This window comes from Nerophis ophidion, linkage group LG13 (assembly GCF_033978795.1).
Source record: "Nerophis ophidion isolate RoL-2023_Sa linkage group LG13, RoL_Noph_v1.0, whole genome shotgun sequence".
Lineage (NCBI taxonomy): Eukaryota > Metazoa > Chordata > Actinopteri > Syngnathiformes > Syngnathidae > Nerophis > Nerophis ophidion.
In genome coordinates this window covers 31,366,377-31,377,861 of record NC_084623.1, presented here as the reverse complement: position 1 = coordinate 31,377,861, position 11,485 = coordinate 31,366,377, and the positions used below count along the sequence as shown (strand labels likewise).

The window sequence follows — 11,485 nt, the reverse complement described above, 5'->3', positions numbered from 1 at the left end:
AGCGATCATAAAATAATTTGAAACAAAACATGCATATTGGCATTGAAATCCATCCATCCATTTTTTACTGCTTATTCCCTTTGGGGTCGCTGGTGCCTATCTCAGCTACAATCGGGCGGAAGGCGGGGTGCACCCTGGATAAGTCGCCACCTCATCGCAGGGCCGGCATTAAAATCATATACCAAAAATATAGCATTTTTTCAATGTTTGTATTTATTTGTTGCCAAAACTTGTTTCGGTGCCAATACAACTTTTTGTACAATGCCAATTTCTTTCTTTGTGATACCAAATCTTACTGGTAATTTTTCTGGCTGCAAAACTACGCTACTGCATTTTAATCTTGGTGCTTGGAGAGCCAATATTCTTAAGTGGTACTTATGGAAAAATTTCTGAACCACTGCCCTGTCACATTTGTAAAACCTGACATATTCAAACTGGTGATTGGTTAAATGTTGAAAAAATAAATGTTTGAATGCAAAATACCCACAATAAAGACAACTTTGAAAATACAGAACATATACACTTCAACACACTTTATTGTTTTCCCTCTTTATAATTCTGTACAATCCAAATTAACATTAGTCTCGCAAAAAATCATCTGTACATGTCAAATCTTTTGGGCACAGCAAAACTAGTTTCAAAAATAATCCGATAACGTGTCTAGCTATACAAACACAAAAACAATCCCACATCTTAAAAAAATAACATTGATGACAGAGATTGAGGCAGGATGAAATAGGTTAGGAAAAAAAAACATTTCCCTTTCGATCAGTGTTATATAAAAGTAGAGTAATATATCTTATTTACAGAGAAATGGAGAAACTACTGTAGGTATGGTGGGAGTTAACATAATTACATTGCAGAAGAACATATTTACTTCAACTGAAAGAACAAAAATACAGAGGACAGTTCCTGTGTGCCAGCAACAATATGGCTAGTGCTCCACTTTTATTTAGGAAATCCCTCTATCGCTTGCTTGCATGTACTCACGCCTGAGTAATGCAACGGCATCCAAACGGATTCCGAGGTCCGCAAACAGAACATTTTGACAGTTTTTTTCCTAACTTTGAACAAAATATTGTTATAAGTCACAAACCAAATTAGTGAAACATGTAATAAAACTCATTACAAATACATTTTGTTTTAACAATATGCCAATATCCTATTAAAGAAAACGAGCTGCAGGTTGCATTGTGGTCAACCCTGCCAAATTAAGTTTTGGGGATTGATTACTGAATAAACAAATACTCAGTACTTATAACACTGTTGTGTTCCTTGCGGAAAAAAAAGTCGACTTGGACAAGAGGGTGATTTGGTAAAATAGGACATTATCGTTTAAGTACTTATTCACATTTACCATCCTGGCTCAAGACAACAATGTAGGTTTGACTAGACAGAAGTTGACTCATTAAGTTTGGTCAAATGTAGGCAGTTAAGTGTTTGATACACAATGTGAAATGTTTTTTAAAGCAAGTTATTACAGTTGTTACTCTCTCCTCTTTGTTTTTGTTTTCCTTAGTGCATCTTTGACACCATCATTTCAATTTAAACATCCAAGACACATTAAGACAAAAGGATGTTGGGGGGCTATACTTAATACATTTATAGAATATGCCAAGAGCCAATGAAAAATGAGCGGGAAAAAAACGGGCCCCTCGCTGCACTTTGAATATTAATGTACTAAGAAATTGGCAGTAGTTAAATGCATTCAGACATTTTCCCCTGATTGTTAACCTTGCATTAGGATAATGTGGGTATAAGATTTGTGCTGGATTACTTTTAGAAGGGTTATAAATATTAGCATAAACATAATACAATGACAGCACAGATGCTTTCCCAATATTGCACCATTTTAAAGAGGCCACAACAAACATTTTTTTTTTTAAATATCAGACTTGTCAATGTCATCTAGCGTTTTTCCATATCCAATGTTACATTGAATTGTTTTTTTGTTGGTTAACAAAACCAAGTAGTGTATTTCAAGGAGCTTTGTTTCCCTTTAGGGTTAGCGGTTATTGATCATTTAAATTGTCAGAAAAGCACTCCCTATTTTGAATAGTACTGTACAATCGAACTGCAAAATAAGCCACCATGGGGCCAAATAAAGTAGCAAGTGCCAGCACGTTAAAAAAGGTGAGAAACACTACTGAATTCAAGAAAAAACTCAAAGTACAAAGGTGGCATCTGTGCGGCCCTTCAAGCGCCTTCAACAATATTGGTAAAGTTATGTAAATTTTTATTCATCCATTTCAGTCATTGTGGTTCTCATTCTTTTCTGTATGGAATACTATATTTCTATAAAATTGAAAAAGATTTACATAATTTGTAACGGGATACATGGATTCAGTTTTTGTCCGACCTTTTGGAACTGATCTAACGAAAACTAAGGTACCTCAGGATTTTTAAAAATATGCATATTGGAAAGATGGTAGGGTCTAGAAGTAAAATCCTTTGATGAGTCTCCCCAAACAGTATTTGGTGGCGACAAAGACAACCATTCAGTTTTGTCAAAGTTGCAGACTCGAGTGTTGCTTAGCCCGGTGATTCCCAACCACAGCCCCATGAGCTGACCAGGTCTACCGAATTGGTCCCAAAAGGATAATTTATTACAAATATCTTTGTTTAGCTATGCCTGTGAGCCAGTATAGTGGAAGGCATAACATTATCATCATCCAGATGGCATATATAATTAGTGATTCATAAAACAATAAGTCACGGCATGCTTGGTGGTGTGCCCTGAATTTTTGTCATGAAAAATATGTGGAGTGTCTCAAACTATGGTAAACACAGGCACATTTTTTGTGAGGTTTTTTGTAGCATTTGTTGAACACAAACTGGCTGAAATGTAAACCCAGTTGTCAGTGAATTAGGAATTAAATGTCTACAGCATGATGATTTTCCCAACAGTGAAAAACATAGTTGAATAAATAACATTGGGTTACCCTTTATTCACTTACATTTTATACTTTAAACAATAATTATATATATATATGTCGCGGGAATAAGCGGTAGAAAATGGATGGATGGATGGATATATATATATATATATATATATATATATATATATATATATATATATATATATATATATATATATATAAAGTACTTCTTTTGTTTGTTTTTTTAGTGCATTGGGAAAAGAATGGTCGTCCTAAATACAATTTTGGAACAGTGCTGTTCTTGAAGACTATGCCTGAAAACTAATTTTATTTAATTTTTTTTAGAAAGGAAAAGGGCATCAAAGAAAAAAAAAAAGAACTTCATCCAGTGATGTGTCTTAACGATGATGGTTCAAAATCCATCCAACCAGACCCCCAGGCCTCTCTCTGCCAACGAACGGTTTATTGAGAAAACCTGAAGAAGAAAAATGAGACTTATAACTCAACAACACATTAAACACATGAGTTAATACTTATTAAAACACATCATACACATAGAAGGGGTAAAAAAAATGTCACTTCCGATTCGATAGATATTGGGGCCTCGTATATTCCGAATAGGTATTGATCCGATACGGTATCAGCACAAGCCATGGATACATACATTTATTTTGCATAACAGATGCAAAAGCTGCAACATACTGTAGCAGAGTAGCTAACAGCAGCCAGAGTGTGAATCAATTCGAAAAACAACAAAACGAGAGAAAATAGGTCGTACAAACTGCATTTGCCTGAGTGTTTCAAGCGGCAGCTGTTGTGGAAGATCAACCAACCTGGACTGCCCTCCTTGGCAGAAACAGTGGAAAGCAAAATGCTCTTCAGTACACTTGGTATTCCCCGGTAATTAAAATTCATATAGAAACCAGCAACAGCAGTATTGCAAAACTTGAGTCATATTCTGGGCAATTTAATTTCTTCCTTTAAAAAGGGGAAATATATTTTATTTGCTAATGCACAGCGGACTACTGTTTAGCATGTAGCAGTCTGGAGATCTGGGTGGAGTTTGTTTACATGTTGTCTCCGTGTTTGCCTGGGTTTTTTCCAGATTCTCTGGTTTTCTAACACATTCCCAAAATATGCATGTTCGGTTAAATGAAGACTACATTTTCAATAGTAATGAATGTGAGTGTGAATGGTTGTGTGAGCCCTGCAATTGGCTGGGGACCAGTATTGGGTGTACACCGCCTCTAGCTAAAAATAAGATGGGATAGGTTCCAGCTTACATGCGACCTTAATGATAAGCATCCCTTAGACATATCGAACTATTGTGCTCCATGGATATGGTTTAAGTGTGGCTCACAAACAGATCATTTACCCATCAGTAATATTTACTTATTTCAGTAATATTTATTGTAAGTTTTAAGAACACGTCAAGTGCTAATAAAAAGTAAGGTATGGGCCAAAAATGACCCAAGGCCACACCAGTGCTAAGTAGTTAAATATGACAAACTCTCTTGTTTTCAAGTTTTTTTTTGCCTTTTGATTTGGGACGTTATTGGGAATGCGCAAAAAAGTTGTGGCACATTCGTTGCTTTTGCTGTTCTTTTTTATGAACTTTTGGACCCACCTCGGGGCAGACTTTTGGTTATGGCCATGTTTGCACTGGAGATCAGCTGCTGGCTCTCTGCCACACCAGAGTCCGCATGAAGTGACCGTAGGAGACGCGGAGAGAGACGGGGCTAGGGAGCTAGCATTGTATGTCTGGATGGACAAGCTTCACAAGCCCTGGATGAATGACCAGGTGACAGCCGCTTCAGTCTCCCTAGACAGATTCTCGCTCATCCATGGCCGAGAACTAGTGGGGTCTCTTGGTCACTTTGCTGGGTCTGGTCTCGTTTCTGGCCTTGCGGCCACCCGTCCACGCAGACAGTGGGGTGGAGCACTGCAGAAGCCACTGTGGTGTATGGGGGTGTTGAAATTGTGGATTTGTCATGTTTATGTATGGCGCAGGGCTGGGCAAATTGCAACACACGTGATTGCTTGTATTCCAACATGTTACTTCTTTCGGGAAGTGAAAACCAGTGGTGGTCAACCAAGCTAAGATGGCTCTTGAATAGCAAGCAGCACACAAACTGACTACAAGAGGCTTAAATCTTCCTGCAAAAAGCAGATGAAAATAAAATATTTAACTATGCAATGGAATATATCCCTATACTTAATCAAAAAAGATTTGTCAAGGGATATCAAGGATTACACATCGGTTACATCCCCAAACAGATTGAACTATTACGTTCCAGATGCCAGTCTACATGACAAAACAGATGGAAACTTGGAAGAGCATGGATATCTACAACTTATTTTGCGTGTGGCTGGGTCAAAGAAATTGGTATCAAGACTCTCCCGGATAAATATGCATTGTTTTTGCTTGGGTAAGGTTGCATTTCATGACTTAACCTTGGGTCTAAACCGCCATGTTTGTTGCTGTTGAACACGCCGTTTACAAGTAGAACGTTTTTCCACTTGATTTTGTATCAAAGATCTGACATCTAAAACTGGGAAAAAAATAGTTTCATTTTGCATCACTTCACTGTTCACCTGTATTCCAATCCAGGATGCAGTGCAGACTGTGAGACAACATCTACTATGGGATCACACCTTGCAGGATAGAGCCACACTGAAGCCAGAACAGATTTGCCTTTTGCTGGAACTTTGCCTTAACGCTACATACTTTCAATTCATGGGAACGTTTTACTGACAAAGACATGGTTGTCGTTAGCTTTGACAGTAGGATTGTTTGTTTGCATTTCAACAGTTTTTCTCACTATGACAGGGGAAAGCCATCCTTGCCAAGGCACACAATCCTAGTTTTTGGGGCATATACTTGTATGTTTGGGGTTTTGGCACTATCCGCTAGGCTAGGTCTGCTTATCCGTTTATCCTTTCTCCGATTCCTATAGTCAAAAACATAAAGGGCATTTTTTCTTTGAGAAAGTTTAAATGGCGCCGAGTACCCATCGCAATAGCTGTGGTCTTACACAAATAAATGAAGTAACGCATCGCAACAGTAATACAATTGATGGAGTACTTGTCCATAGTGTCACCACCTTCAGAGTTATGGTACTACCGTACACTAAAGTAATGTCCGATCGCTACCTCATATGGTCAACAAACTAATAATGTTTTAGGAGCCGCCCCAACTTCAACTCTAGCTGGCCTATTGCTCTTATTATTGGCACCATTCCCAAATTTTGCGGTCTTTTTTGATAACCTCACTAAACTTTTACAATGCCCTGCGCAACACCAATGATAGTATAGGACCGTGAAAGCTTGAACACCCTGGTTCACAGAAGAAACCGGAGTTCTTAAACTATCGTGTAGAAAGCTATAACGCAAATGGCATGTGACTAAACTTGGTTTTCCATCAAGCATGGAGTGATAGTCTAATAACTTATGAATATGCTATTATCACAGCTAAAAGTAAATAGTACCCAAATCTCATCCGCCTCAACAAAAACGATTCCAAAATTTGTTTAATACATTAGCGTCGCTAACCCAACAACAAACTTCTCCCAGTAGCTCCACCCACTCGGCTGGTGACTTTATGAAAGTCTTTACTAAGAAAATTGCACCCATTATAAAAGGAGATTAGGTAGTGCGTGCCAGCTTGAATTGGGTTATGAAGGTACGTACGACAGATTTTGAGCTCCAGAAATAACCTCTCTTTTTGAACCGAGGAACTCCTGCAACGTGTAAATGGGAAAAAACAAACATGTTTACTTGACCCACTTCCTGGCAAACTTATTAAGGAGCTCTTTCTAATATTAGAACCATCAGTCCTAAATATTAAACTTATCACTTTCCTCTGGCACTGTTATCTTAGCATTCAAAAAGGCGGTTTTTCATCCTCTGCTCAATACTGACATGATAAACTACCGGCCGGTGTCCAACCTTCCCTTTATCTCGGAAATCCTAAAATAATTGTTGCACAGCAGCTAAATGAACAACAATCTATGTAAACCCTTTCAGTTCTGTTTCAGGGCAAATCACTCTAAATAGACAGCCTGTGCAAAAATGACTGATGATTTATTGCTAACTATGGATGCTAAGGAGTCATCCATGTTTCTGCTACGTGATCTTAGCGCTGCTTTCGATACAGTCGATCTAAACATTTTATTAGCACGTTCTAAATGGTAAATGGGTTGTACTTGTATAGCTCTTTTCTACCCCTTTTTAAGGAGCCCAAAGTGCTTTGACAGTATTTCCACATTCGCCCATTCACACACACATTCACGTATTGGTATGTCAGACTTAGCCTCATATCCTACTGACAGGATGCAGTGAGTTTCCCATAACACTGTGACCCTTCGAGTACGTTAAGATAACTTGCTGAGTTCCACAGGGTTCGGTGCTTGGCCGTGCACTCTTCAGCATCTAAATGCTGCTGCTGCTGCTAGGTGGCATACGCAAATACGGTGTTTGCTTTCACTGTTATTCTGATGACACCCAACTCTACATGCCCCTAAAGTTGACCAACATGCCAGATTGTAGTCATCTGGAGGCGTGTCTACATTAAATCACACAATGGATGTCCACTAACTTTTTGCAACAATGCTAAGAAAACAGAAATGCTGATAATCGGTCCTGCTAGACACCAGCACTTTACAACTACACAATGAGACTCAGTTGAGAATCTCCGTATCATCTTCAATCCAACTGTCATTTGAGTCCCACATTAAAAGTTTTACTAAAACAACCTTCTTTCATCTCCGTAATATGGCTAAAATGAGTAAAAACATTTCCACTACCAATGTTAGGATCATTATTCTTACGTTCATTACGTCTCATCTTGATTACTGTAACGTTTAATTTTCGGGTCTCCCTATGTCTAGCATTAAAAGATTACAGTTGGTACAAAATGCGGCTGCTACACTTTTGACAAGAACAAGAAAGTTTGATCATATTACGCCTATACTGGCTCACATGGACTGGCTTCCTGTACAATTAAGATGCAACTTTAAGGTTTTACTACTTACGTATAAAATACTAAAGGGTGTAGCTCCGTCCTATCTTGCTGATTGTATTGTAACATATGTCCCGGCAAGAAATCTGCGTTTTAAGAACTCTGGCTTATTAGTGACTCTCAGAGCCCCAAAAAAAGTCTGTGGGCTATGGATTTATTTTGTTTTCTATTCTACCTCTAGTACTTTGAAATGCCCTCCCGGTAACAGATATGCTACCTCAGTAGAAGCATTTAAGTCCCATCTTAAAACTTATTTGTATACACCAGCCTTTACATAGTCCCCCTTTTTAGACCAGTTGATCTACTGTCTTTTCTTTTCTGCTCTGCATCCCTCTCCTGTCAGTTGACCACATTTGAGGTACAAGCTGGCCAAAGTAGGGACCTGAGGTGGACAACTTCTCATGTATTAGGCGGTGACGTCTCTGCGCTGCCGACTTGTCTCCATTCAAGATGATCCCCTGCAGGCACCACTATGGGCTGGACTCACATTATTAACCATATGCACTGCACAGGTTGCCCATTGGGTTGAGTTTTTTCTTGCCCTGATGTGGGATCTGAGCAGAGGATGGCGTTGTGGCTTGTGCAGCCCTTTGAGGCACTTGTAAGGGCTATATGAATAAACTTTGATTGATATAAAAAGACAACATATTTTCTTAAATTTTCTTAATCTAAAGTAATACCTTCTGATTAACCAAATACAATATGAAGACTGAATAGGCCTATAATACAAAAAAAAAAACCAGATTTTCTTCACATGTAAAACACTTCCTTGTAGGGCTGGACGATTATGGTAAAAATTATATAATATTACCAACACGATTATTCATTAAATCTGAAAACATGAGTATTGTACTACCAAAACAACTTTAAATATAGTTACAAAAACAGATAAATTAGTAACAAATAAACCACAAGTCAAATATTAATACATTTAAATAACAATATTAAAAATATAAGGTGCATCTAAGGAGATGGCTCTTAAAATATCACTTTCATCATTTTGTGGAATACAATCGGACTATGCTCGTGTCTGCAGTCATCACTTTGTACATTTTTTTTAACATTTATTTGAGAAACTTTCTGTGATTAAATTTAGTTTATTCTCCACTCAAATTTTTAATTTAATAGCAGTATTAAACGTGAGAAAAGAACAAGAGACCACATTAGTTTGTGTTCTTTTGTTGTTGCAATGCATAAATATAAGTTTGAGGATCTTGTTGTGCAAATAAACTAATGTCATGTTAAGTCCTAGTAATACATTTTGGGATTGTTTGTCCAATCCACCCTATTTTCATTCTGCATTTATTTTCAGAACAAACTAAAAACTCATTGTTGTGCAGGAAAGCCGGGTGCTTTGACAAAGATGAACACATTGTAGCGTCTTTGGTGCAATTTATTAGCATCAACAAAATATCCTCAATAGTATTAATAAACTAGATCGGGTGTCACCAACCAGTCAATCGTGATCGACTTGTCGATCTTTTTGGGACCCCACCGGTCGATCGCAGAAAATATTAGAAAAAAAATAAAGATTGATATCAGTGACACCCCCACCCAAAGAATGACCAATAGATAAGCAAACAGGCACACATTTTAACCCCTGAATATGCCCGCACTCTCTTCAGCCTCACATCCAGCTGCTCTCGACACCACGGGCCACGCACTCTTCTTCCAAAAGCACATTGTATGTTGTGCTCATAAATCATTGCTCTGCAACAATGACTGATGCAAAAAATTGGACATTTTCTAGCACCCAACATCAAACAACTCTTTCCTCAACTACTAGTCCATGACCACCATCGCTCACCTGCGACGGAAATCATACGTGACTGAACACTGCACCCAAGTACGGATTTTGTGTTGATTTATTGTGAATAGAAAGTAAACCGTGACATGTGCAAAGACAGCAATATAGGAAATAACAAGGCGGCAGCAAAAGTAGGACTTGCCCATTTATCCCACAGGAAAAACCAACCAGGTGAACAGCTGATTTGACTAATTCCGGTGCAAACGTAAAAACATGTGACCAGAACAAATAGACTCTGGTACTAAACTATAGTGGGCATCAACAGTTAGCTTCTACAGCAGGTGTCCCCAAAGTGCCGCACAGGGGCTATCAGTGGCCGCTGGCACATTACAAAAAAAAACACCAGCAAAAATGGGTAAAACAACAAGAAGCCCTATTAGATATATATATACAGTCAAGAAAATAAGTATTTGAACACCCTTCAATTTTGCAAGTTCTCCCACTTAGAAAACATGGAGGGGTCTGAAATATTCACGGTAGTTGAATGTCCACTGTGTGAGATAACCTAAAAAGAAAAATCTAGAAATCACAATCTATGGTTTTTTAACAATTTATGTGTGATAAAGCTGAAAATAAGTATTTGAACACCAACATTAATATTTGGTAGAGTAGCCTCTGTTTGCAATTACAGAGGTCAAATGTTTCCTGTAGTTCTTCAGCAGGTTCTCACAGACTGCAGGAGGGATTTTCGCCCACTCCTCCACACACATCTTCTCTAGATCAGTCAGGTTTCTGGGCTGTCGCTAAGTAACACAGACTTTTAGCTCCATCCAAAGATTTTCAATTGGATTTAGGTCTGGAGACTGGCTAGCCCACTCCAGAACCTTGATATGGTTCTTACGAAGCCACTTCTTGGTCTTCCTGGCTGTGTGCTTTGGGTCATTGTCATGTTGGGAGATCCAGCCACGACCCATCTTCAATGATCTGACTGAGGGAAGGAGGTTTTTGGCCAAAATCTCACAATACATGGCTGCAGTCATCCTGTCCCATGAGCAGAAAAACACCCCCAAAGCATGATGCTACCACCCCCATGCTTCACAGTAGGGATGGTGTTCTTGGTACGCATCATTCGTCTTCATCCAAACACGCATAGTAGAATTATGACCAAAAAGGTCAATTTTGGTATCATATGTCCACAAAACTTTCTCCCATGACTCCTCTGGATCATCCAAATGGTCATTGGCAAACTTAAGACGGGCCTTAACATGTGCTGGTTTAAGCAGGGGAACCTTCTGTGCCATGCATGATTTCAAACCATGATGTCTTAGTGTATTCCCAACAGTGACCATGGAAACAGTGGTCCCAGCTCTTTTCAGGTCATTGACCAAGTCCTGCCGTGTAGTCCTGGGCTGATTCCTCACCTTTCTTAGCATCATTGAGACCCCACCAGGTGATATCTTGCATGGGGCTCCACTTTGATTGAGATTGACCGTCATGTTTAGCTTCTTCCATTTTCTAATGATTGCTCCAACAGTGGACCTTTTTTCACCAAGCTGCTTGGCAATTTCTCCGTAGCCCTTTCCATCCTTGTGGAGTTGTACAATTTCATCTCTGGTGTCTTTGGACAGCTCTTTGCTCTTAGCCATGCTGAATGTTGGGTCTTACTGATTGTATGGGGTGGACAGGTATCTTTATGCAGCTAATGACCTCACACAGGTGCATCTGATTCAGGATAATACAGTGGAGTGGAGGACTTTTAAAGGCGGACTAACAGGTCTTTGAGGGTCAGAATTCTAGCTGATAAGAAGGGTGTTCAAATACTTATTTTCAGGTGTATCA

The 11,485-nt window shown here is 38.9% G+C and overlaps 1 protein-coding gene across 1 annotated transcript in view; it reads right to left on the bottom strand.

Annotated features, from left to right (window-relative positions):
- Positions 1 to 518: 518 nt before the first annotated feature.
- akap1b (A kinase (PRKA) anchor protein 1b) overlaps positions 519 to 11,485 on the bottom strand; it is a 70,143-nt gene continuing 59,176 nt past the window's right edge. The window contains 1 exon segment of the mRNA XM_061918769.1: positions 519 to 3,354. Coding sequence (XP_061774753.1) covers positions 3,292 to 3,354 — 63 coding nt within the window. The 3' untranslated portion in view covers positions 519 to 3,291.